The sequence below is a fragment of the Callorhinchus milii genome, unplaced genomic scaffold, assembly GCF_018977255.1.
Source record: "Callorhinchus milii isolate IMCB2004 unplaced genomic scaffold, IMCB_Cmil_1.0 Scaffold2, whole genome shotgun sequence".
In the NCBI taxonomy this organism is placed as follows: Eukaryota; Metazoa; Chordata; class Chondrichthyes; order Chimaeriformes; family Callorhinchidae; genus Callorhinchus; species Callorhinchus milii.
In genome coordinates, this window is record NW_024704743.1 from 69038235 (window position 1) to 69065333 (window position 27099).

At 42.7% G+C, this 27099-nt stretch overlaps 1 protein-coding gene across 2 annotated transcripts in view; it reads right to left on the reverse strand.

The window, feature by feature from the left end:
* LOC103181263 (E3 ubiquitin-protein ligase HECW1) overlaps nucleotides 1–27099 on the reverse strand; it is a 188845-nt gene that overhangs the window by 78828 nt on the left and 82918 nt on the right. For both annotated transcript variants that reach the window (XM_042332011.1, XM_007897618.2), the window contains exons 7-10: nucleotides 19452–19594; nucleotides 17171–17271; nucleotides 11611–13005; nucleotides 5223–5324 (exon numbers count right to left, since the gene is read on the reverse strand). In XM_042332011.1, the coding sequence (XP_042187945.1) occupies nucleotides 5223–5324; nucleotides 11611–13005; nucleotides 17171–17271; nucleotides 19452–19594 (1741 nt within the window). The remainder of the gene's footprint in view (nucleotides 1–5222; nucleotides 5325–11610; nucleotides 13006–17170; nucleotides 17272–19451; nucleotides 19595–27099) is intronic.

Sequence of the window (27099 nt, forward strand, 5' to 3'; positions counted from 1 at the left end):
TTTAAATAGCCGCACTTTAACTCCAAGTATAAAGTATGGTGTAACATTAGCACAAGAGACATTATTCTTAAAATAGGTTAAGGAAGATTGGATAACTACCAGCAGATGGCAGCATCCTCTCCAATTAAGTGGTCTGTTCCTCAGTCCGAGCGCTCCCATTCTGTTTAAACTAAAGCAAGTTTATTTTGTAAATATTAAGCCTTACATCAGGCCTTTGCTTTTTTTGTAATATTTATTTTCCAACATTGATTTGCCTTGGAATATGGGGAAAGGACAGTATAAATGAGACTGAAAGGATCGCTCTTTAAAAGAGCCAGCATAGACAGGCTAAATGATCTTCTTCGGTGCTGTAAATTTCTATGGTTCTACGTGAGCTGGAATCTATGCTCTTCAAGGCCAAAATAGCTAACTTTTAGCAAAGGGTCTGGCGGCTTTGAGCCTTGCCTGCTCAATCTCTAATAGTTAATCTTTTGTGATGGTGGGCATAATAATAATAATCCTTGCATTTGATATAGCGCTTTTCACGTCGGGAGGACGTCCCAAAGCGCTTCCCAGGACACACTGTAAAGTGAATTGACTGTATATTTGTGGGCGAATGTGGCAGCCAATTGCGCACAGCAATATCCCACAAACAGTTGTAGATTGAAAATGACCAATTTATTATTGTTTTGTTTTTTNGGAGGGATTATTATTAGGCATGTGGAGTAAGGAAACTTGCCCAAGGTTTCGCCCTCTGCCTGGAATTGAACTCAGGTCTCTCGCTTGCAAAGCGAGTGCTCTAACCACTGAGCTACAGGACTCCATGATAATGCCCAACACTATGCACCAACCATACTTTATTTTTGTTAAAGTTATCCAGTTCCTCATGTGAGGAAGCAGTTCAGATGTATCAGGTGAATGTTAAAGATCTCATGGCATAATTCGAAAAGTGAAGAGTTTCTCCCCAACAATCCACCAGATAAAAATTGGTCAAACGTCATGGCTGTTTATGGGACATTATTGTGTGCAAACTGGCCTCACATTCGCCTACAAAATACAGTCTTTACAGTAAGTCCTGTGAAGATCTTTGAGACATGAAAGGCACTATATCAAATGGATCTCTGACATGAAAGGCATTATATCAAATGGAATAATTATTATTATTATAATGTTTATGGTGAAATAATCAGACACCTAGAATTATGTTATCTTCTGGTGAATATGAGAAATGGGTTATCAGCAGGGCAACTGTTTCAGCAAGTTCAAGAGAGAATTAGATAGTAACAGTAAATAATTCAATTAAGCGATAAGATAACTAAAGCCAAGATTACTTTTTTCTTTGGAACTGGCTAAATAAATAGCAACGATCTTTTAAGAGTGCTTTACATTCATATGTTTCTATTTGAAAATAACAAATAGGAAAACGAGAGGCTAAAATCATCCTTACCATCATGGAGGTTCGCTGTCCGTCCACTTGTGTGGATGTTACATTTTGCACATGTTAAAAATGCACGTGATACTGTTGTGTGCTCTAGTTTTTGCTCGTAAGACAGTTTTGTCTTAACATTCAAAATTGTGTTGAGTGGTGAAAAATATAGTTTAGAAACTGATTTTCCTCAGTTTTTAAAAAGAACCAATTTCCAAATTTAAAAAAATCCATATTACTGCCCGCACATAAATTTTACGATAAAGCTAAGACTGAGTGAAATTTGGAGTCTTTGTATGTTCAAAAGGAAAACCAATAAAAATACATTGTACAGGTAACATTACTTTCTTGTTAATACTGAATGTATTGCATATAGAAAAAACAAATTAAACAGGTACATATTTAACTGATTCACAAATCTATAACTGTTATACAGTATTCCTTATGAATCAAAGTTAGTTGCTGTAGAAAGGTTATGAAAATTCACAATATCCTCCAAATGTGGCTGTTTTTGTTGGCTGCCCCAGATCCCCATGAACTATTTAAAACAGGAACGATATATATTACAAGTCCTTGCAGTGATTGAAATGTTTTTGTTGCATTAACGTGAATCAATAAAATGTATTATTTCAAAACGCAGAAATGACTACAAAGCTTTCTTTGTTTCTGTCAGTTTCGAATGTCGGGAGCCTTCCTTGGACCCATCTCTACTCTCCAGCTATTGCCCTATCTCCAACCTCCCATTCCTCTCCACAGCACGGAAACAGCCCAGATCAAAGTCACTAATGACATTCTGAACATCTGTGACCACGGCTCTCTCTGCCTCCTTGTCCTCGTCGACCTCTCTGCTGCTTTCAATACTGTCGAACATTCTATCATCCTACAACACCTCTCCTCTCGGCTCAATCTTCACGGACCTGCCCTTGCCTGGTTCGAATCCTACCTTTCCCACCATCTCCACTTTGTCGCCACTAACGGCTTCTCCTCCAGCCCCCGCACCGTCACGTATGGCGTCCCTCAGGGCTCTGAGCTTTGCCCTCTCCTTTTCAATATATGTTCCCCCTTGGTTACATCATCTGCAGACACGGGGTCAATTTCCACATGTATGCAGATGACACCCAACTCTATCTTTCTGCCTCCAACTTTGATTCCAGGACCACTGCTGTCCTCACAGACTGCTTGTTGGACGTCAAGTCCTGGATGAGAGCTAACTTCCTGCAGTTGAATGTCAATAAGACCGAGGCTCTCCTGCTTGGCTCCCGTCAGTGCCTCCATGCCTCGGGCGCAGACAACATCTCCCTCCATGGATGCACTCTACATCTCACAGAGCCAATAAGAAACCTCGGCGTCCTGTTCGACTCCCAACTGACCTTCATACCCCACATCCATGCCATGACCTGCTCTGCTTTTGCCCACCTCCACATACAGTCGGCTCCTCTAATGTCTCACTCCGCAGGCTGCCGAGACCCTCATATATACACATTCATAACATCCAGGCTCAACTATGCAAACTACCTGCTTGTCGGCCTCCCCAACTCCTCTTTCCTTAGGCTGCACATCATCCAAAACTCTCCCACACCAGACTCCGTGTCCCTATCACCCCCATCCTCGCCCGACTCCACTGGCTTCCCATCACACAGAGAATACAGTTCAAGATCCTGGTCCTCAGCTTCAAAGCCTTCCAAGGCCTTGTTTCCCCCTACCTTTGCAAACTCCTAACCCCCTACTAACCTGCCCGCTCCCTCCACTCAGCCGGCTCCGGCCTGCTTCACGTACCATGCCTCGCTCGCCCCACCATTGGCGGGCGGACGGACCTTCTGCCACTTTGCCCCCACCCTCTGGAACTCCATCCCACAGTCCCTCTGCCTCACCCCCTCCCTTGCCTCCTTTAAGACCCAGCTCAAGACCCTCCTCTTCGATCATGCCTTCGGTTACCCTCCTTCACCCCCACCTTCCCCGATCCAGACCCCAGCTCGGGTCCGAAACACTGACCTTGGGACGTCCTCCTGACATGAAGGGTGCCATAAAATGTAATCTGTTGTTGTTGTCTCCTTATTTTGAACTCACCAAAAAGTAGAAACAGCATTTAAGAGAACAAAAGTCTCAGAAGAGACAGTAACAGAGAAAGTTAAAGAAACTCAGAGACACACAGAGGGAGAGAGACACACAGAGAGAGAGAGCCTGGCATAATGTGATGTCTCATGATCACCATGGAGAATACTTGCAAATATATTGTCACTGTTATAAGAGATTTTAATACAATATTGTTCTAACATTATATGAAATGTGATAGCTCTATAATGATTGCATTTTTTTTTACTTTCCTCCTCCTAAATATAACTATGGAAAATGAGGTGGGGGCAGATCTCCTTGTATTTGAAAGAAGACAGTAGGTTCAGATAGGTTTTGTTAGAATTTCTGCTGAACTCAAAATTATCGGGATTTATACATTTATCACAAAAGTTTTCCTTAACTTTTTCTAACCTGGGAAATATTCCAGAAACAAGGATACAGGAGACCAGTGGGGAGCCATTAGAAGTGCTGCCCAGCCCACATCATAATTACATAGAACGATACAGAATATTACAGCACGGAAACAGGCCATTTGGCTCTGCCGATTAATATAATCAACTGGCAAGGAAATGGTTCCAGTATTACATTTTCAGTCAGTGAGGTTATTTATTAATTATATTTCAATCAAAAACTCCTCTAGGTTAAGTCATAAAGTAAGTATTTTTCTGCTAGCCCTACACATACTTCTAAAGGTAATAATAACTTTGCACAGTGAAACAGAGATATATTTCAGTATGTCTGTACCACATGGAGAATGGAAGATACATTCCCTAGTAATTTCCTCCACGGAATCAAATGGGTTTTAAATGGGCTTTCAGATTTATAATACTCATAATCTGGGTAATATTGCACAGAATTACATAAAACTAAACAGAATGTTACAGCACGGAAACAGGCCATTTGACCAACTGGTCTTTACTCCGCATGAACCTCCTATCCCACTTCCATACCCTTATATTGCCTTCTCCCTCACATAAGCATTCAGTTTCCTCGTAAATATCTTGATGCTTTCTGCTTCAATTACGGCTTTAGGCACTGAGTTCTATATTTTCACCTGTGTAAAGAAGTTTCTCCCAAATTACCTTTTAGATGTGTTCCTGGCTACCTTATATTGATAGCCACTTGGTTTGGACTTGGAAACAACCTACTAAAGTCCATCATTCTGAGTCTTGAATTTTCCTGTGGTCTTAAGATTGTGCAGAATTTTGGAAAATTCTTAATTGCCGTCTTAATTTAGCTGAAAACTGACTTCCAAATTTAGCAATAGCAGCCTCCTGACTGATAAGTAAAAGTCTTTTTTTTGGCCTAGGAGAGCATGGATTTTGCCCTTTTCTACGTAGATAAACCCTAGAAAGTGAAATTAAAACAAACGTTTTACAACCCAATACAGGACCTAAAATTTACTAAATTAAAATTGTTGCCTCAGGGCTTTGTACAGAATAATAAAAAAAACTTTATAAAAACAATATGATGGTTCTCAGAGCAAACCATTTACCTGGAGGTGGGCAACACCTGCTGGTGCTATTGAAAGTCTTCCTTAAATAAGGAACTGAATACATTTAGGCATACAGGAAATTTTTACACATATACCATATACATTTGGAAAATGAATGATTCACTTTTCGCTAGTTCAAACAATCAGGCTCTGCCCTCCAAACAAATATTAAACAGTTAATTCTGAATTCAAACCATTAAAATTTCCTCACTTTTACCAGTGAAAATGTTTAAGAAGATGTAATCTTACTAGGCGGTAGAGGCTCATCGATCGTTGGGTAGCGGTTAGTGTCTTGTCTCAAAGTTGGCAGCTGAGATATTGACGGTGCACAACATGGCAAATGATTATCACCTACGAAAAGAAAGAGGTGTGGAAGAATAATTAATCTGGATCAGTGTTTTTCAATCTTGTTGCATTGTAGGAATAAGCTCCATCTCAGGTTGATAGCACTTCAACTATCATTAACATCACCTTTGTGACCAGTGTCAGAAGGATTTAGCGAGCAATTTAGAATCAACAACAATTTGCACAAATATAAGCGCCTTAGACATAATAATAACAATCATTCCATTTAGTATTGCGCATTTTACGTTACGAAAATGTCTACAACAGTTACTGGCATCCCAAACCTGTAGATATGAGGGACAATGAACATTTATACAGGGATGACTGGACTGTGTGCACGTCATACCTAAATCAATACTCATTATAAGCCTAAAACAGACAATGATTTTTTTCATAAATATTCTATTGACATTCCTGTCTATCCTCTTTGAGGGGGAGATATGTGGGGTCTCTTTGTTGCTGAACTGGCTCCTAGGTGACATGCCTGGCAATGCAATATCGGAATTGAGCCAGCCCTCTGTGGTGGGCTCAATAGTCCAGTTCCTGAGCCAGGTGGGTCCGCATTATTCCAGGGCACTGCTGATGACAGTACAGTCAGTCTGGCTGATCGGCAGGACCACGAAGGGCAAACCAGTCAATGGGGGTAGAGAGTCATCCCACTCAGCTCCGGTTAACCCTGCGAGCCAAATCCTTAGCGGGTAGGGTGGTCCTAGTTGGACAAGCAACGGGAAATCGCATCTCCATCACATCTCCTCCCCCATCTAACTTAGTGGGACCGCAATCAGATGGTTTGAATCCTACTTAACCAACCACTTCCTTTTCATCTCAACAAATGGTTTCTCCTCCCGGCCCCGCCCGGTCACCTGCCGGTTATCCCAGGGCTCCATCTTTGGCCCTCTTCTCTTCCTTATCTATACACTCCCTCTGGGTGATGTCATCTGCAGACATGGGGTAAACTTCCTCATGTATGTGGATGTCACAAAAATCTACTTTGTCTCCTCCAGTAACAACTCAGATCCGCCGATGTTCTATCAGCTTGTCTGGCAGACATCAAGGCCTGGATGAGTGTAAACTTCCTGCAGATAAATATGGACAAGATGGAAGCCATACTCCTTGGCTCCTGTCAACATCTTCACTCCTGTGGATCTAAACTCCTCAACCTCCCTGGGCTCTCCCTCAGACTCATCGAACCAGTGCGCAACCTAGGCATCCGGTTTGACCCCCAACTGTCCTTCCTTCCCAAATCCAGTCCCTGAGCAGGACCGCCTTCTTCCACCTCTGCCACATTGCCCGCCTCTGACCGTACCTTACCCCAAATGCAGCCAAAATCCTTGTGCATGCGTTTGTCACCTCCCGCTTTGATTACTCCAATATACTCCTCGCTGGTCTCCCGAGCTACAGATTTCACAAGCTTCAGCTCATTCAGAACTCTGCCGCCCACATACTGACCCAGACCAAACTCCATACCCACATCTCACCAGTTCTGGCCAAGGCTCCACTGGCTCCCCATCACCGAACGGATCGACTTCAAGATCTTGACTCTCGTGTTCAAATACATTCACTCCCTGGCACCTCCCTACCTCTCTGACCTCCTCACTCCCAAATCCACCACCCAGCACATCCGCTCGACTGGCACCAGCATTTTGCTCGTCCCTTGCACCCTCTGCCCACCATCGGAGGTCGCACTTTCAGCCACTAGGCCCTGAAACTCTGTAACATTCTCCCTCAATCCCGCCGCCTTGCACCCTCTCTCCCTTTTTCTGTCCCACCTGAAAACCTTCCTCTTCGACTGTGCTTATGGCTACCTCCCCCCCACTCTCGGCTCAGAGTCAGGCTCCGCCACTGTTAAGCACTTAGAGACACTACCCTGCATGGAGGGCGCTATATAAGTGCAAATTGTTGTTGTTAAAATTGGGAAATCAGTTAATTGAAGAATAGTTAAAATCCACATTATGGAATGATATATAATTTACCTCATGCTCGAATCATGATTTAGAAACCGTTGAAATGTACAGCGCAGAAAAAGGCTATTCAATCCATTGTGTCTGTGCTGGCTCGTTTAAAGAGCAATCCTTTTAGTCCCATTTACATGTCGTTTCTCCATTTTCTCCCCTGTAGTTGACTCCATTTAGATATCTATCTAGTTCCCTTTTCAAAGCTAATATGGATTCTGCTCAAATCCCACTCCTAGTAATGCATTCTATATCCTGATAACTCTGTATTTGAAAAAAAATTCTCCCAATATTCCCATTTGTTCGTTTGTTCAGGTGGATATTAAAGATTCCAATGCGCTATTCGAAAAGAGAAGGGAGTTTCTCTCAGTGACCTAGCAACAATCCCCAGTAACAATCGCCCAAATAAAATTGGTCACTCGATTCATTGCCGATTGTGGGACATTCCTGTGGCCAAAATTGGCTGCCGCATTAACCCACAAAACACACAGTCACTGCACTTTACGATATATTCTGTGAAGCGCTTTGGGATATCCTCCCAATTTGAAAAGCGTTATATCAAATGTAAGTATTTTATTATTATTAATAATTTGGGGAGTATCACCTGACACTGCATTCTCAACACGTAGCTGCACACTCTGAAAGACAATCTTTAAATGTTTTGCAATGAGACTTCACGAGATCTCACAATTCTTCCAGAAATCCAACAGCAAGCACCAACCTGATACACTGTCAAGTCATGGAGCTTAGTTTGATGGAGGAAACCAGCACAAGCTTGAAATAACAGAGGCTCCAGATATAACAGGTCATTGTGTTTTACTTTGCTTTTGTGATGTCTTTTCATCAGAGAGGCAGCTATTCTAAGCTACTCTTTCTGAATATATATTGTGCTCACCAGTTGTGACACAGCTGACATTCCATTTGGATACTGTTATTTTTACACCAGTCTACTTTAAGCCATTTATTTTTCAAATTGAAGACATTTCTTTCAAAGCAAACATATGTTGTCCGACACCATTGCATAATTCCCCAGAAAAACAGCAATGGAGATAACAGTTAATTTTTCTTTGGTCGGCTGGGAGATTGACACATGTACTTCACCATGCTTAAGAGTATCCAAAGCATTTGCCTACAAATACTGTCACTACACTTCCCAATAGATCCTATGAAGCACTTTGAAACATTTTGACGTGATAAGGCACAGCTGCAAAAGCCAATGCTTGGGACCTGAGAGTTTGCATTGGGATACTGCTTGGGTTTTAGTCAACTAAAAGCATGCAGCTTGCTATCGTGAACAATGACTGGCATTGTCTATCCAGCTAGGAACACTACCCATTCAGTCTTTCAGGGTTGATAGGAGCTGATGAGATGAATCGCTGAAATAGTGTCAGGTCTGTCCTCCAAGACCCACTGGTGGCTGGTCAGTCAGTAGTAGTGCTTTGGAATTCTGTGGACCTGCATTCCTCAGCAACCAGACTACCAAGACAGCTACAAAAGATTTGACTAAATTCTGATATTCCATAGCAAATCATGTACTTTGGAAGCAGCTTAGACCCAAAGAGACTGCTTATCTCCCACAAGGATAACCAGAGTGTCTGTGGACTGAGGATGAGAATGCGATGGAGCTTTGCTATGATTCCTAAGAGGCAAAAAGCATATCAGGCGCACTCACCATTTTTTGCGTATTTCATCGAAAGTCCCTAGTAGATCTATCAGGCAAGACTTGTCTAATAAATCCATGCTGACTGTCTTTAATCAACCCATGTCGTTCCAAGTGGTTATCAATATTATCCTGTATTGTAGCCTCCAAAGCTTTGCCCACTATGACTGGTCTATAATTACTTGGCTGGTCATATTTGCCCTTTATAAACAGGTGTTACATTAGCTGCCCTCCAGGTTCCTGGCACAACTTTGACTCCAAGGATGTTCGAAAAATTGTACTCAAAGCAACTACTATTTCCTCTCTAACTTTCCTCAACATTTTCAGATGCAGGCCATCGTGCCCTGGTGACTTGTCCTTTTTTGGGTTCCATCAATTTCTAATTACTGCACAGCCACCTCTTGTACACTCAATAACAACAACAACAAGATTACATTTGTAAAGCACCTTTCACGTCGGGTAGACGTCCCAAGGTGCTGGACAGAGTATAGCATTTCAGACTCGAGTTGGGGTCGGGGTGGGGGAAGAGAGGGGAGTTGAAGAGACATGGCAGATGGCAATGTCTACTCTGTTAAAACTGGGGTGAAATACTCATTATGTATCTCTGCCATACTTTCATTTTCTACGACTAGATTTTCCTTTTTTGTTTCTAATTGGCCCTAACTTTTCTTTAACTATTCTTTAACTTTTTATGTGTTTATAAAATCCTTTAGTATTTGTCTTTATGTTCCCTGTCAGTCTTTTCTCGTATCCCCTCTTGGCTTGTTAAATCTCTGTTTTTTGCTTTCTTTTTATACTTTCAACATGCTGCCTGTGTTTTTTTGTGTTATTATCTTTCCATTTATTGTGCGCTTCTCTTTTATATTTTATTTTCATTTTAATTTGTCAACTCATCCAATAAACTCTAGCGTTAGCAGTGCTCCCTTTATTAATTGTAGGTATATGCCTATTTTGTACCTTGTTTATATTGGCTATGAAAGTTTCCCACTGCTCATTTACTATCTTATCTGCCAGCTTTTCCACCCAATTGATCTGTGGTATTATAATAATCCTTGCATTTGATATAGCGCTTTTCACGTCGGGAGGACGTCCCAAAGCGCTTCACAGAACACACTGTAAAGTGAATTGACTGTATATTTATGGGCGAACACGGCAGCCAATTGCACACAGCAATGTCCCACAAACAGTCATATGGATTGAAAATGACCAATTTATTATTGTTTTTTTTTGGAGGGATTATTATTAGGTGTGTGGAGTAAGGAAACTTGCCCAAGGTTTCGCCCTCTGCCTGGAATTGAACTCAGGTCTCTCACTTGCAAAGCGAGTGCTCTAACCTCTGAGCTACAGGACTCCATTACTTTCTTATCTCTCATGAAACATGTTTCAGTTAACACCAGTGTCAACACATCATAGCTTGTGATTTCACCCCGTTAATGTGAACCAGTTTGAACTGAGACAAACAGTTTGGCTTTACTCAAAATGAAGGGAAATGTTGTTTGCTCTGTAGATCTAAAAAAATGTGCAGTAGGACTATGCTGCCGACTGCATGACCTGTGTAAGAATGAAGAGAAAAATTTTCCAGCATAGTTTAAAATGTTACACTCCAAGGGAAATCCTTTCCCTTTTTATATTGAAGGAATTAGTTTTACTCAGCACTCTTGGGACAAGATTTGGTTCCTGTTGTATCATTTTTAAATCCCATTACTGTCAAATATGGATCGCTTCAGCCGGCATAGGGAAATGTTTACCCATGGGTCTAAGCTAGGTTTGAAGCTAGTTTCAAGAGGTGAAAGGGAGGGGACTGTGCCAACCCATCCAATCCCATCTGAACGGTTCTTTTTTCCTCCTTCTGAATGTATTTCCCTCAAACTAATCCCATCCGGTTGCTTTAACATACTGGCACTGTACATAGGAAATCTCTTTTATTTTGGTCAGCCGGGCTTGTGGTGACTGTTTTTGTTGGCAAACATCAAGATCCCAGAATCATACAAGGGAGGAAATAATAACAATGCTTGCATTTAATATAGTAGCTTATCACATCTTCGAGACGTCTCAAAGCGCTTCACACAATTTTACTGTAAAGTGAATTGAGTGTATATGTGTGGGCGAAACATGGCAGCCAATTGCACACAGCAGTGTCCCACAAACAGTCATGGATTGATGACCAATTAATTTGTAGCATTGTGGGTTAAAATACCGGAAGAAACTCCCCTCTTTTTTTGAACAGTGCCATGGCATCCTTAACGTCTAAAGCATCTCTTTAATGTGGGTTTCAAGGGGGAAGTAGACAGATATATGAAAGTCAGAGGCTTGAACCGGTATGGAGATAAGGCAGGGCAGTGGAATTGCAAGAACACCTTGTTCTGAGAGCCGATGCAGACTTGATAGGCTCCTTCCACGCTGTAAATTTCTATGATTTTATATTGTCTCACATAAAGGTTGGAACTTCTAGCAATGCAATGCTCCCTGAGTACTAAACTAGAATATCATATTAAACTATAACCTCAAATCCTGATTTAGTCTTGAACCCAATGCTACCAACTCAGTCATACTGACACTGCTATTTTGTAATTTTCTTGTCGTATTCACAACACTAAGGAAGTGTAGAAATGTAAATGCTTACCCCCACTTCAAAATCCTGTAGAATGAACAGGTTAATGTATAGATTTGTTCCGCTAACCTTCTATCCTGCTCCTTTGCCCTGCAGAAGCCTCTTCAGTTCCCATTGCTGTCTCTGGAGATGTTTCTTCAGTTGTAGATTCTTCTGGCCACTGGATGGTGCTGTCCGCTTGCTCTCTGTCATTGAGTTCAGGGCTGTGTGTTGAGTCTGGCGCTGACTCAAACGCACTGTTTTCATCTTCTTCTTCTTGTGAAGAGAAGACTATACTTTCAGACAGTCTGGCACTGTCAATTGAAGAGAACCTGGTGTGGTTTGAGGAGTAGCAGGTTGTACTGTCATAACAGGAAGTGCTTTGACAAGAGGTGCTGTAGCAAGACGTACTATAACAAGAAGTGCTATAACAGGAAGTTCTGTAACATGATGCATCACAGACATCCCATTCGTTATTTACCTGTGGCCTGGAACTTGCGTCGCTCTCACTTTGATTTCTTTGTTGATCATTTTGTAATATCTGATTTAACTCAGAAAGATGTTCAACTGAGGCACTGCGCGGCAGCATCCTCCGACCTCCACTGCTGGGGTCCATCGAGACATCATCAGATGGCAGATCTGCCGTGTCTCTTTCACTAGTGTTATTCTCTTCTTCTGTTTCTTTTTCCAATGGCTCGTGAGGAAATTCTTTACCTTGCTCCTCCTGTGCGTCATCATCTAGCTGAGCAGAAGGCAAGCTGTGGAGCAGACGGTGCAGTGTAATATAGTGGGTCCGAGGGGTTTCTGGCTCACCTGAACCACAAGCTGAGGCAATCACAGACTCCAGCTCCGACACTGGCAGTGAGCACGGCCTTGTTTTCCTCTTCACTGCCGTCCTCAATCTTAATGTGTTGTTTTCGTGCTGAGGTGAATCTCCACTGCTTTCAGCACCAGGTTCAATGCCTTCCGCTCCGCAGGCAAGTTCAGCAAAATTCTCAACAATACCTTCATCATCAGCAACCAATTGATGAGATCCCACATCTTCTTCAACAAAAATGTTGTCCTGTACTCCTTCAGTCTCTGAACTGAGATTGAAAGGGACATCTGGTTGAGGAGGTGATTCATCAGAAAGGGATGGCTCAGCTTCATTGGGTGCAGATTCCTCAAGATCCAGTGAAGCTGTTGCTACAGGACACTCCTCTTCGGGCTCATTGACTCCATTCTCAGTAGGAATGGTTTGGTTCAGTTCAGCGGGTGGTGAGGCTGCAGCTGGGATACTCACAGTCACTGTATTTACATCACTGTCCGGGCTCCTCACATCAACGCCATTCATGTTACTCCCGTTCAGCTCGATCTCTGTTGTTGGGGGCTCTGATGCGTGAAGACTCTGGGGGTCACAGCAGGTCTGCTCCGTCACATCAGCCGTCTGATTTTCCTGATATTCAACGGATTCCAATTCATTATTAGTCGAGACATCTTCATCATCTGAAAAAGTGTCAGAAATGATGAGTTACTAACCCAAAGCAGCTCAACAAGAAGGGTGCCATGTACACATCATATGCTCACTAGGTCAGTTTAATTTATTTTAAAGTTGTTTGTGAACTCCTATTTAAATAATAATTATAATCCTTACATTTGATATAGCATCTTTCACATCAGGAGGGCGTCTCAAGGTACTTCACAGGATATATTGTAAAGTGGAGTAACCATGTGTTTTTTGGGTAAACGCAGAAACCAATTTGCAAACAGCAATAATATTAATTCTTACATTTAATATAGAGCCCTATCACGTCTCCAAGATGTCTCAAAGCGCTTCACAGAATATACTGTAAAGTAAAACTTGTGGAGTAAGGAAACTTGTCCAACGTTTTGCCCTGCCAGTAATTGAACCCAAGTACTCTCGCTTGCGAGGCGAGTGGTCTAACCACTGAGCTACATGACTCTAGGTTCGATGTCCCACAAACAGCCATGAAGTGAGTGACCAATTTTATTTGGGGGATTATTGGCCAGGACACTGGGAGAAACTCTGTTTTCTTTTCGAAGTGCCATGCGATCTTTAACATCTACCTGAACAGGTAGTTGGGCCTTGTTTTATTATCTAATCTGAAGGACGGACAGAACCTCTAACAATACAGAACATGCCCAGTAGTACATTGGAGTGTCAGCTTAGACTATATGATTTCCAAGTCCCAATGTCTTGAGAACCACAATCGTCTGACTCAGATAATAATGGTACCAACTGAGCTAGGTTGATATGCAATGTCTAAATGAATGTAAGTTCATTCTGTTATCCATAAGCATCCATTATCTGGAACACTTATATTTGATATAGTATATTTCACGTCAGGAGAAGCCCTCAAAGCACTTTGCAAGATAAACTGTAAAGTGCAATGACTATCTTGTAGGTAAATGCAGCAGTGAATTTGACAGCGATGTCCCAAAACCCAATGTATTTTATTTTATTAAAAGGCGGTTTCTATTTAGGAATATGTTTTACTTGACAATTCCCTAATTGGTAAGGTGGTTCTAACTGGATAAGCAGCAGGAAAGATTGCCAGGCACTGCTCCCAAAGGCAAGCTATGTGATTTTAGCTGGTTAGACTCCAGCAGTACTCCAACACACACTCTGGGTCCCCAAACCTTGGCTCTTGCCAAAATGCACCAGATACTTTGCGGAATTAGGTAAGCAGGATGCGGCCCTCCAGGGAGAGAGTGCACATTCCATTCGAACAAATATCTCTGGGATTTCCATGTGTAGGTGGGATGCATGGAAATCTCAGTTTGGTTTGGATACTCTTAAGCCTAGTGATTGGTTTCCGCATGTGTCAGACAGCTGACTGACCAAAACAAAGAAGAGTCAAAGTTTGCATGTGTGATTAGTTGAGCTCAGGCTGCTTGTGAATCACTTTGGATATAAATCTGATTAAAAACAAAATGTAACTCCTTTCCTTTGCCCTATGTCTATGCACGAACGTTAGAGAAGGTGCACGCCAAATGCTTCCTCAAGTTTTGTTGTTCGATATACTTGTCAAGGATAGAGCAAAAGTTCAGAGTGTAATTTACTGTATTATTTAAAAGAGCAAGGCATTTACAAAATAATTTAAATATGTGGAGATAAGTATATTTCTTGGGAGTGAGGAATATATACCCAGTCTTTGTTTTCTGGAGCAATTTTTCAACAATGCTTCTACAGTGACAAGTCATTAATCTCCTTGCTGCCCTTGAGTGAATGTGGTGCATTGCTACAGGAATTCTATCATTTCAGCTATGTTGTATCTTGCAAAGGCCTTTTGGTCTGCGGATGTTTGTATTCAACAATCTGTGAAAACATCTGAGAGCATATACAACAGGATGAGCCTGATTCATATAGCAATGTGGTAGGAGGAGGAGAATTCAATTGTGGTGGATAATCAAGGTTCAACTCCAATCGACACTTTTTATTTCTGTGTATGCAGTGCAGTTGTGGGAGAATAGAACCCGTCATCGGATTTGCATCTCATTTAAATAACAAGTTAAAAAAAAGTACACAATCCTGATTTGGGAGGAACATCTAAGCTTTTGCAGAGCGTCACAGTATTTTATTAACTAATATTTACTTCAATCACACTCAGACTATCTTACTGCAATAACATCTAACATAAAACTGTATATAATATGCACTGTCAAACTATCCAACCTGAATACAATCTAGCAGTACAGTGCGTCTTGTTTATACACTATCACAGTACCTTACTTCAATAACATTCAAGATCAATCACACGCTGTCACAGTATCTCACTTTAATAATATTTAATATTGTACTGCATATTAATTATCAACTATAATCTGTTATGGTATCTCCTACAGCAATATCTAACAACACAAATGTTAGTGCTATACTGGTGCAGTATTGTATTGTGATAACATTCAACATCAATCACACGTTGCCACAGGATCACTTCCAGCATCACGCTGCACATCATCCACACAATGCGGCATTCACTATCTTACTTCAATAACATCTGCCAGCACACGTCATATTAATTATACACTGCCACACAATCTAGTGTAATAACATCCAACACCACACTGCAGATGTCTGATACTCTGTTACTGTGTCTTACTGCAATGACATTTCTCATCAATCACACAGTCAGAGTATATTACTCCAACATCTAACAACACACACGTTAATGATCTACTGTTACTATATCTTACTGCATTGACACCTGACATAATTGCGCCTCAATCACTCACTGTCATAGCCTCTTTGCAGTATTTATTTTGCAGGATACATCAGAGCAAGTTTAAAGAGAACCAGCTCTGAGGTAGCCTGAGGCTGGGATGCCTCCTGCTTTGCTCTTTGGGATGCAATCCAAAGCACCAGAAGCAATATTAAAACGACTGCGCATGTCAAATGTGGAAGTAACTGTAACTGGGTCTAGTGCCAACACTGCATATTTGTTTATACTGTAGCACTGCAGGCAAAGGCACGTCTCTTGTCAGCAGCAGGGCTGCAGTATAAACACAGTTTTACTGGAGTAGCAGGTGAACATTCACTGCATATCAATCACACACTCTCACACTACCTTCCTGGAATAGCATCAACATGACAATACATATCAATTATACGCTACTACTTGTCAGCTCATATGCATGAGTAGTTGAAATTCCATTGAAAAAGGCTTGGAGTGGGGAAATGAGGTGTAAATGCATTGTGTGTGTGTGTATATATATATAAACGAAAGGCCAGCAACTGTGAACTGATAATGGAAGATCTATGGTTCACTAATACATCAATAAAAATGAAGAAATTGTATCTAGGAGACTTTTAGGAACTATCAAATTTACAAAACTTATAAGTTTAGTCAAGCATGATTGCATGCCAAATTTGCCTAAATTTGCCAAATCTCACCATTCTGGCAAATTTATTTCCGCCCTTCCAATGATTTGATTCCTAGACACCATCTGAGTCAGTGTCACCCATTCATCAGCTTGTTTGAAAATAACAGAGAACAGTGGCGAGGAGGTGGAACACAATCTCGTCAAACATTCTGATCAAAAATTCTTTGTTGAATAATACATCAAAGTTTTCTTTTGCTTAAATTGAAAATAAATCGTATTAAAACACTTCCTCCAAAATAACACTGGGACATTTTATAATCTCTTCCTTCAGCATCCTGCTGGCAAGAATAAATAGATTAGGCCCTAATCTCAAAAGTTTCTTTCAGATTTATATATATATAAAAATATACTTGTATATAATAATCCTTGCATTTGATATAATGCCTTATCACATCTTCGAGACATTTCAAAGCGCTTCACAGAATATACTGTAAAGTGAATTGATTCTGTAGTTTGTGGGTGAAACGCGGCAGCCAATTGAGCATAGCAATGTCCCACAAACAGTTGTGGATTGAGTGACCAAATTATTATTATTTTTTTTGGAGGAGGGATTATTCCCCCCAGAAAAGTGATCCACCAATCGACTAACAACTTGGGTTCCTACTTACTGCTAGGCAAACAGAGACATGTGGAGTAAGGAAACCTAACGTTTCACCCCACCCGGGAATAGAACACACGTCCTCTCACTTGTGAGGGGAGTGCTCTAACCAATATGCTACAGGATTACGGAATATCTACATATCAACATGATAACAAACAACAGAACCTTGATGGATTGAAGATGTGATCTCAAATCGGAACTGCAGCTGTCCACTGACATGGTCTGTCGGGAGCCGTCGGCCCAGGGTATAGCTCACCACTCTGTCCCTGAATGAAAAGCAAACATGATCACATGACTTTTCCCGTATGAATAAAACATCAACACTGATATCCTGTTATGCTACACTAGCTCCAAACTGGGCTGCAGGTTTATCATGATTCCAAGGGCACAGCAGAGAAACAGAGTGTGCTGATGCAGATCAATTCTGTGCCTCTGTTAACAGCAATATTCTAATGCACAAAGTGATTCAGCTCCCGTGACAGCTTTGCAGTGATTGATAGTTACCCAATTAGAAAACGGGCTGGTATCCCACGTAATGATTCTTCTGGGATGGATTCTCTGCTCTGCAGGTGGAGGAGAAACTCTTGACACAAGCTTTTCATTGTTCTCACTGCATTTAAACCCATAAGCTGTTTGCCCAGTGAACTGTATACATTCAAAAGCAATTTTTCACTTCTAGTCTTAATTCTGTCTCTGATAGCACTGCCATTAAAATGAAAACATTCAGCACTTGAACACCTGTCCAGTTGCTAGCACTCTTGTCACGAGATTGAGTTAAACATCATAATGTTCCAAAGTTAACTATTGTTACGTACAATGATTGTATGTATAGTCTTCTGTGGCATCTATTTGTGCCCCAGCAAAGTTCTACATGAGCTGAACCCTCTTTGGTGAGGGAGGTCAGTGGGTTTCCCTGGAGCTGAGTTGGTACAAGTGATCATAGAATCATAGAATTATACTGCACAGAAGGAGGCCATTCGGCCCATCATGTCTGTGCCAGCTCTTGGAAAAGAGCTATCCAAATCAATCCCAATCCCCCGCTCTCTCCCCATAGCCCTGCAAACTTGTCCTCCTCAAATAGTTATCTGGATGTGCTTGGTAAAGGAATGTTGGAATCATTTGAATCCTACGTGGCAATCACAATAGTTTCCTGAGCCAGGTGGGTCAGATACCAGATAATTAATAAATAATAATAATAATAATAATAATCCTTGCATTTGATATAGCGCTTTTCATGTCTTCTAGACCTCGCAAAGCGCTTCACAAAATATAATGTGAATATAAAGTGAATTGACTGTATATTTTGTGAGCAATTTCAGCTATACTAGTGATTGCGCAGCATATTTAAAAGGAAAATAATGCTATTTGCAGGTCACCGTTCCTTTTTTAGAATGACTGCTGACTCTACATTTATAAAACCCTGACATAGTGCCTTTTCTGCACTTTATAGTAACCTGCAGGGTGTTATTTTCTCCTCAGGATATGCTGACATTTTCATGGCCAATAAATCTCCATTTATGGTATAACCAGGATATACTCGGTAAAATGATCAATGTCATATAAGAAGTTAGTTTCTAATCAGTGAAGAACAGATTAAAATCTCTACATATTAACATGATCAGCATTAAAGTCACTTCCTGAAACAAAACACAAGCTACGTTTTACACGGGTCATGGCTGCGATTTAGATTTTGAGTCATATCAAAAAGGGTGACTTGTGCCAATCTGACAATTCCTTTCAAGACATGAGGGGGGTTTGTAAATCAGCTGCTACATAACTTCATACAGATGCTATGCATTCCATCAAAAGAACATTTAAATTGCATGCAAATAAAAATGAAAGCAATGCACTCTGCACAAATGACAATTTACACATTAAGTATTAGTTCAGCATTGAGATAATTGCTAAAGTTGTGGAAAAATCAATCTTTCAATATTCTCCGTCTTTTTCTGTGTTTATACACAGTAGAATTTTAAGCCAGCTGTTGGTTCTTCACACTTAATGTATAATATGCTTATTGTGGATGAAGCATGGATCTGTCTCATGGATATTCAGTGTGTCACAATGAGGTCTGTCGAAGTACAGATTGAGGATATCCAATTTGACGCAAGACATTAAATGCAGCACAGAAAAATGTAAGACTTTTTTCAGAAAAAGCCTAAAGGAAACAATCTTTTGGAATTCATTAAATATTTCTCAGCTAGTGACCTTAAATATGTTTCCATAAACTGGTGATAATATGGAGTATACAGCCACGTCAGAAGTATTTTGTGAAGTAGATTTGTGTATTGGAATATTCTTTCCCCACCTCACAGAATTGTTGTCCATTAATATTTCTGTACCAACAAATGTTAATATAGCAACACATAGTATCAATATCAATGATTAGCAATGTCATGCAAGAACATATATGGCCATCAGAACAAAAAAACATACAAAGACTTACCCTATCGCATGCCTTTCCAATAATCTCTGCACTGGCGTTGAAAGCTTTCCTAAAAAACGCTTAATAATGGGTCGACTCTTTGCAAACTTGTCCTTCACCTCAATTTCAAGCACATCCGTAGGGAGAGAAACAAAGCTGTGCTGCTGCAGAGAAGGGAAAGGAAGATCCTTGTGTAAACTGTAAGGCACTTGAATAACTAGTGAACATGTGTATGCAGAAATTAATTTGAATTATGCCGTTTTATAGGATCCTATGAGAAGTACATTGGGTTCCTAAACATACAGCAGAACATCACAAGGGGTGGAAACAGAAAAATAACAGATTTTCTAAATTAACTAGTTACATTTCTGGAAAGTAAAATGAGTCAAGGTTATTAGATGGTGAGTTGTACTGAAGGAATAGAACCGTAAAAAATCACATAAATTGGATAGAGGGCCACCAGCCAGAAACAAGCCATTTGACCCAACTAATCTGTTCCAAGGTTTTTCTCTACATGAACCCCCAACACTTCTGTTCCCCTTACTCACAACCCTCTATTCCCTTCTCAAGTTTGAAACATTTCCTATTAACTATTAAACTCTATTTTTACCTATTAATTTCCTTTCCATTGTTGTCTTTGTTGCACGTCCTCACTTGACCAGGAGGAGGAGGTGATGTGAGCAATGAACAGCTCCACCACGAATGTGAGCACTTCTTCGTGATCAGTTGGCTTGAGCCGCCAGTGAAGTAGGGCAAGAGCGTTGTAATTAAAGAGAATACGCTGATGTAACATGCAGAGTTGGGACACAGTCATTACTATTTGCTTGGCTGGGAAGAAGGTCAGCCACTTCAGCGGATCGGTCATCCATACACAGGCCACAATTTCTGCAAGTCAAGAAACCATTTGCTCAAAGCTAAAATTAGCCATGTGTGAGTGGTCTCTTAATGGCATTAATATCACTGCATAGAGTCAGAATTGCTAAGATTCTTTAATTATTTACCAAACTAAACTCCGCACCCCCATCACACGAGTTCAAGCCAAGTTCCACTGGCTCCCTATTGCCAAACAGATCAATTTCAAGATCCTCATGCTCGTTTTCAAAGCCCTTCATGCCCTGGCACCTCTCTACCTCTCCGAACTGCTTACCCCAACCCACAACCCACTGCCACTGCTCAACTGGCTCCAGCCTTCTACATGTCCCTCGTGCCCTCCGTTCCACCATTGGTGACCACATTTTCAGCCATTGCACCCTGAAACTCTGGAACACTTCTCCTCTATCCCGCCACCTTGTTCCTTCCTTCCCCATCTTTAGGTCGCACCTGAAAACCTTCCTATTTGATCGTGCCTACTGTCCCTCCCCTGCTCGGAGTCGTGCTCCGCCACTGTCAAGCACTCTGGGACGCTACCCTGTGTGAGGGGCTCTATATAAATGCAAGTTGTTGTTGTTATCTACAAAATAGGACCATCGGGTGTTTTAATATTTATAAGAAAAAAAATTGGGTAACAACAATTAAATTACTAATTTCTATAGCGCCTTTCATATTGGGAGGACGTCCCAAGGTGCTGGACAGTCAGAGTTTCCGACGCGAGCTAGAGTTCGGGATTGGGGAGGGTGAAGGGCAGGGGGTGAAGCAGGATGATCGAAAGCACAGTTGAAGATGAGGGTCTTGAGATGGGTCTTGCAGATGGCAAGGGAGCGGGCGACGCGGAGGAACCGCGGGCTGGAGTTCCAGAGGGTGGGGGTAGAGTGGTAGAAGGCCCATTGCCAATGATGGGGCAGGCAAGGTGGGGAACATGAAGCAGGACACAGCCCGCTGAGCGGAGAGAGTGAGCAGGATGGTAGAGGGTTAGGAGGTCGCAGAGGTAGGGGGGAACAGGACCATGGAGGGCTTTGAAGGTAAGGACAAGATCTGGAACTGTGTCCTATGTACGGTGGGAAGCCAGTGGAATCTGCAGGAGAGGTCACGGGCTGCAGAGTTCTGGATGATCTGCAGCCTATGGAGGGAGGAGTTGGGGAGGCCAACAAGCAAGGAGTTTGCATAGTCAAGCCTTAATTTAATGAATGCGTGTATGAAGGTTTCAGCAGCCTGCGGTTTGAGGCAGTGGCGGACCTGGGGCGATATGGCGGAGGTGGGGTAAGGCAGAGCGGGTCATGACAAGATGTGGGGTAGAAAGGATAATTGAGAGTCAAACAAGACCCCACGGTTCCGAACTGACTTAGCAAGGTGGAGTGAGCAACCATGGATGGTGATGCTGTCACCGCCTGAAGTATGGAGGCGCTGATGAGAGCCAATCAAGAAAGCCTCAGTCTTGTTCACGTTCAATGTTCAACGTTCAAGATGAAAGTTAGCTCTCATCCAGGACTTGATGTCATTAATGACATTCTGAATATCTGTGATCAGGGCTCCCTCTGTCTCCTTGTCCTCTTCGACCTCTCTGTCGCCTTCGACACTGTCAACCACTCCATTCTCATACACCGCCTATCCGCTTTACTGAATCTTTGCTGATCCTGCCCTTGCCTGGTTCGATTCCTATCTCTCTCACCGTCTCTACTTTGTTGCCTCTAACAGTTTCTCCTCCAGCCCCCACACTGTCACGTCTGGCGTCCCCCAGGGCTCTGTCCTTGGCCCTCTCCTCTTTAATATCTATATGCTCCCCCTTGGTGACATCATCCGCAGACATGGGGTCAACTTCCATATGTATGCGGATGACAGCCAACTCTATCTTTCTGCATCCACCCTCACATACAAAGCCCTCCATGGCCTTGCTCCACGCAACCTCTGGCTCTGGCCTGCTCCACATCCCCCGACCCACCCGCCCCAACATTGGCGGGAGAGCCTTCAGCCACTCTGCCCCCAACCTCTGGAATTCCATCCCCCAGTCACTCCGCCTCGCCCCCTCCTTAGCCTCCTTCAAGCCTCGCCTCAAGACCCTCCTCTTCGACCATGCTATCGCTCACCCCCTTTCCCTCCCCTCCCTTCTCCCCCCCTGACCCAACTCGGGTCTGAAATGCTGTACAATATCCAGCAACTTGGGATGTCCTCCCAATGTGAAAGGAGCTATACAAATGTAATCTTGTTGTTGTTGTGAGGAACGCCACACGAGACTGTGCAGGGGCTAGAGGAGAAACCGTTTGTGGAGATGAAGTGGAGGCAGTGTGAGAAATATGATCTGAACCAGGTACGATCTCGTACCCTAGGACAGAGCCGTGAAGTTTGGGGTGAGAGGAGAGACAGTGGATGAGGATAGAGTGGTCGACAGTGTCGAAGGCAGCAGAGAGTTCAAGGACGACGAGGAAGCAGAGGGAGCCCTGGTCGCAGATGGACAGAATGTCATTTGTCACTTTGACCAGGGCTGTTTCTGTGCTGTGGGCGGCATGGAAACCCGATTGGAGGGGTTCACGAAGGGAGTGGCGAGAGAGGAAGGAGCGAAGCTGGGAAGCAACAACTCGTTCCAGGACCTTGGAAAGGAAAGGGAGGTTGGAGATGGGCGGTAGTTTGAAAGCAGAGATGGTCCAGGGAAGGTTTCTTAAGGATAGAAGTGATAACGGCGCTTTTCAATGGGGTGGGAACAGTACCAGTGTGAGGCTTATGATGTCTGTGAGTAGAGGGGCAAGGAGGTGGAGCTAGGAGGTAAGGAGAGGGGTAGAGATGGGGTTGAGGGAGCAGGTGGTCAGTTTCATGCAGGTTATAGTGGTGATGAGAGAAGAGGGGGAGACAGGTTTGAAGGTGTGGAGGTGGTTTGGGTGGCAGTGGGGAGAGGGATTGAGGAGATGAAGTGATGGTCTGAGATCATTTGTCGATGATGGTGAGGTCCGAGACGCGAGACCCTGAGTGATCACCGAGTGGTCGAGGGGGTGACCGCGAACATGGGTGGTGGAGTGGATGTGGAGCGGTTGATAAGGGAGAAGTCAGCAGAGGTAGAGCAGGAGGGGTGAAGTGAAGGTTGAATTCGCCTAGGATGAGGAAGCGTTCGGAGCAGAGGGAGAGGGAAGACAGGAGGGTGGAGATGTCGGGAATGAAAGTGGGGGAGGGCTTGGATGGGCGATAGATAAGGAGAATTTTGAGGGAAAGGTTGGAGGGGTGATAAAGGGTAAGGTGCTCAAAGGAGGGGAAGATTCCAGAGGAGTAAGGGGATAGGCCGAGCGGGGACTGGGGAGATAAGAGCCACACCAGCACCATGACGGTGCCCATACCCAGTAAAATAATGTTTAGCTACCCTGACTGAGCTGAATTACTGTCTCTCAAAATGATATTATGCTGTTTTGTCTAGTAAAGTTAATCAATATACCACATCGTCATAATCTAAGGAATTATTAATCATAAACCTTACATTTGATGCAGAGCATTATCATAGCGATGAAATGCTTCACAAGATCAATTGTAAACTGTAGTGCTTATGTATGTGTAGATGAAAGTGGCAACCAATTTGCACCCAATGCTCTACAAACAGCATGAAATGAAAGACCAATTTTATTTGGGGAATTATTACCCTGATAAAATTGGTCACTCACTTCATGGCTATTTGTGGACATATGCTGCTGCCTGCTGCATTCAGCTCCAAATGCACAGTGGCTACACCTAAAAAAACAGTTGCAACACTTTATATTAAATCCAGTAAATTAAAAATATAACATACATATACTATATATTATACTAAATAATATATAAAATTATTATTAAATAATAATACTTTATATTAAATTCACTTTGAGACATTTCTACAATATGATAAGGCACATATTAAAGCAAGGACTATTAGCATTAATGGATTTATCTGTTTTAAGCACACATTGTCAAAGTAGCTAAATTTAGCAATGTCAGCTTGACTTAGCACTCATTTCTGAACCAGAAGGTTAAAGGTTCAAGCGCGCCATTGTACCTAAAACTCAGTCCAGACTGACACTGAGGAAGCACTTCAGTGTCAGGAGTGCTGGTCCCACTCAAAGAGTTGATTGGAATTTATTGTCACAAGTGACCATTGAGGCTCGATCAATGGAATCATTCAGAAGGGAACTAGATAGAACATCTAAGCAGTATTAACATTAGGGAAAAAGGAGAAATAATTGAAAAATTAGATTAAAAATAATATATTTAGTAATACACATAGCTGTGGCACAGGATCAATAGGCCATAGGGCCTCCCTCTGTGCTAAAACTTCTGTTTTTATAAACTGGTCATTCACTTCCTGACTCTAATATTTCTACAAATTGGTGATTCACTTCAGTTATGAAGTGAATGACCAATTTATAGAAATATAGAAATATTTCCGTTTAATCCCATTGCTACAATTAGCGACAAGAGTAATTCAACTTTTAGATCTCTGAAGCATTATTTAACTACTGAGGACTATTCAGTCTTACCTTCAGCATAATGTATCCCACTTAGCTTAGAATACATATCTGGAAAACATTTCTTGGAATCATATTGAGGTTCCCTTTGGGAAAAACACCATTTGCAATTGGGAGCAGGAGAGTAAGCATGTATTCCATTTTTATGATAGTGTATAGGTGCACTAACTTCACCACAGAGGTAAACTTTCCGAGGCTTCCCCTTTGTGTTACAGCTATCAGGTTTCAGTTCTATCAAACTGGAAGAGGTTGACCAAAGATGCATTCAATATGCAGTGAAGTGTGTCCATTGGAATCAGAGCTCTCCCAACACAATGAAAATAAAATTATTTTTTCTGTTCAATATGTAGGGCCTGTAAATCTTCATTCCAGTACTTTTCATTGAAGAGGATTTTTCTTTTCAATTGATTTATGCACTTCAGTGTCTTTTTTAAGCTGACATTTCCTTAAGTGTTTGGATGCAACACAAGTTACCATAGAAACAAGCACTACTTGAGAATCAATGTTACAGTCATCTCTGCCTACAGAGAAGGACTTTTCAGATCTGTGAATGTTGCTCCTGAGTGTTGTGATGATTTAAATATATTTCTACATTTGTTATCACACCAGTCCTTGTCAGGCTTCACTGTCTCCCAATCACAGAACGGATCGTCTTCAAGATTTTCTCACTCGCTTTGAAATTATTTAATTTCCTCGGACCTCCCTAACCTATCCGACCTGCTTATCCCCCATTCCACCATCTGCTGCCTCCGCTCGGCCAGCTCCAGCCTCCTATTTGTCCTTCCTTTTTGATCGTATTACAGTCGTCTCCCCCTCCCTCTCCCCTTGGCTCGTTGCCATACTGCGCCACTGTGAAGTGGTCTGGGATGCTACCCCACATGAAGAGTGCTATATAAATGCAAGTTGTTATATAAAGTGTACAAATTCTGCTCCACCATACGGGAAAATTGTGCCCAAGGTCCTCACAGAAATGTTCTTGTCACATGAATGTCATTGGCAGAACCAGCCTGTTCTGTAAGACTGGCTCCTTGTCATTTACAGTCTCCGGAATATCGCCAGACTACGGCACTACCTCACCCCTCACGCTGCTGAAACCCTGGTTCACGCCTTTGTCACCTCAAGGCTGGACTATGGGAACTCTCTCCTCGCCGGCCTTCCCGCCACCTCCCTCCACAAGCTGCAGGTCATTCAGAACTCTGCAGCTCGTGTACTGTCCCGCACCAGGCTTCGGGACCACATCACTCCCACCCTCGCTCGCCTCCACTGGCTCCCCATCCCCCAGAGGATTGATTTCAAGATCCTCATCCTCACCTACAAGGCCATTCACGGCCTTGCTCCCTCCTACCTCTCCAACCTACTATCCCCCTACCTACCTGCCCGTACCCTCCGTTCCTCTGGCTCCGGTCTGCTCCACGTCCCCCGCCCCAACCGCCCTACTATCGGTGGTCGGGCCTTCAGCCTCTCAGCCCCGAGGCTCTGGAACTCCATCCCCCAGTGCCTTCGCCTTGCTTCCTCCCTTTCCTCCTTCAAGGCCGGTCTCAAAACCTTTCTCTTTGACCGTGCCTTCAGCTCCCCTCTCGACTCTCTTCCTCCTCCTCGCTCCCTCCCTTCCCTCCCCTCACCCTGACCATTTCCCCCTCCTCTCTCCCTCCCTTCCCTCCCCTCACCCTGACCATTTCCCCCCTGCTCGGGTCATGACCCAACTGTGCAGCGCCTTGGGACGTCCTCCTGACGTGAAAGGCGCTCTATAAATGGAATCTTGTTGTTGTTGTTACAGGATTTTATCGCAGAGCTAATTAACATTTGTCCAGAAATTCAGTGCTGTATGTCGAAAATGGGATAAGGAATTTGATTTGGGTCTGCAGGAGAGCGGGATGGGCGGTGAATTGGTATTAGCCATAGGTATTTACAGATCTTCGTGGAGTCCTGTAGCTCAGTGGTTAGAGCACTCGCTTTGCAAGTGAGAGACCTGAGTTCAATTCCAGGCAGAGGGCGAAACCTTGGGCAAGTTTCCTTACTCCACACGCCTAATAATAATCCCTCCAAAACAAAAACAATAATAAATTGGTCATTTTCAATCTACGACTGTTTGTGGGACATTGCTGTGCGCAATTGGCTGCCGCGTTCGCCCTCAAATATACAGTCAATTCACTTTACAGTCTATTCTGTGAAGCGCTTTGGGACGTCCTCCCGACGTGAAAAGCGCTATATCAAATGCAAGGATTATTATTATTATTATTATTATTATTATTATCTTTGCTTCTGTCTTACTTACTGTGTCACGTGATTGCTTACCTCCCTTAGTGGACATCCTAGTT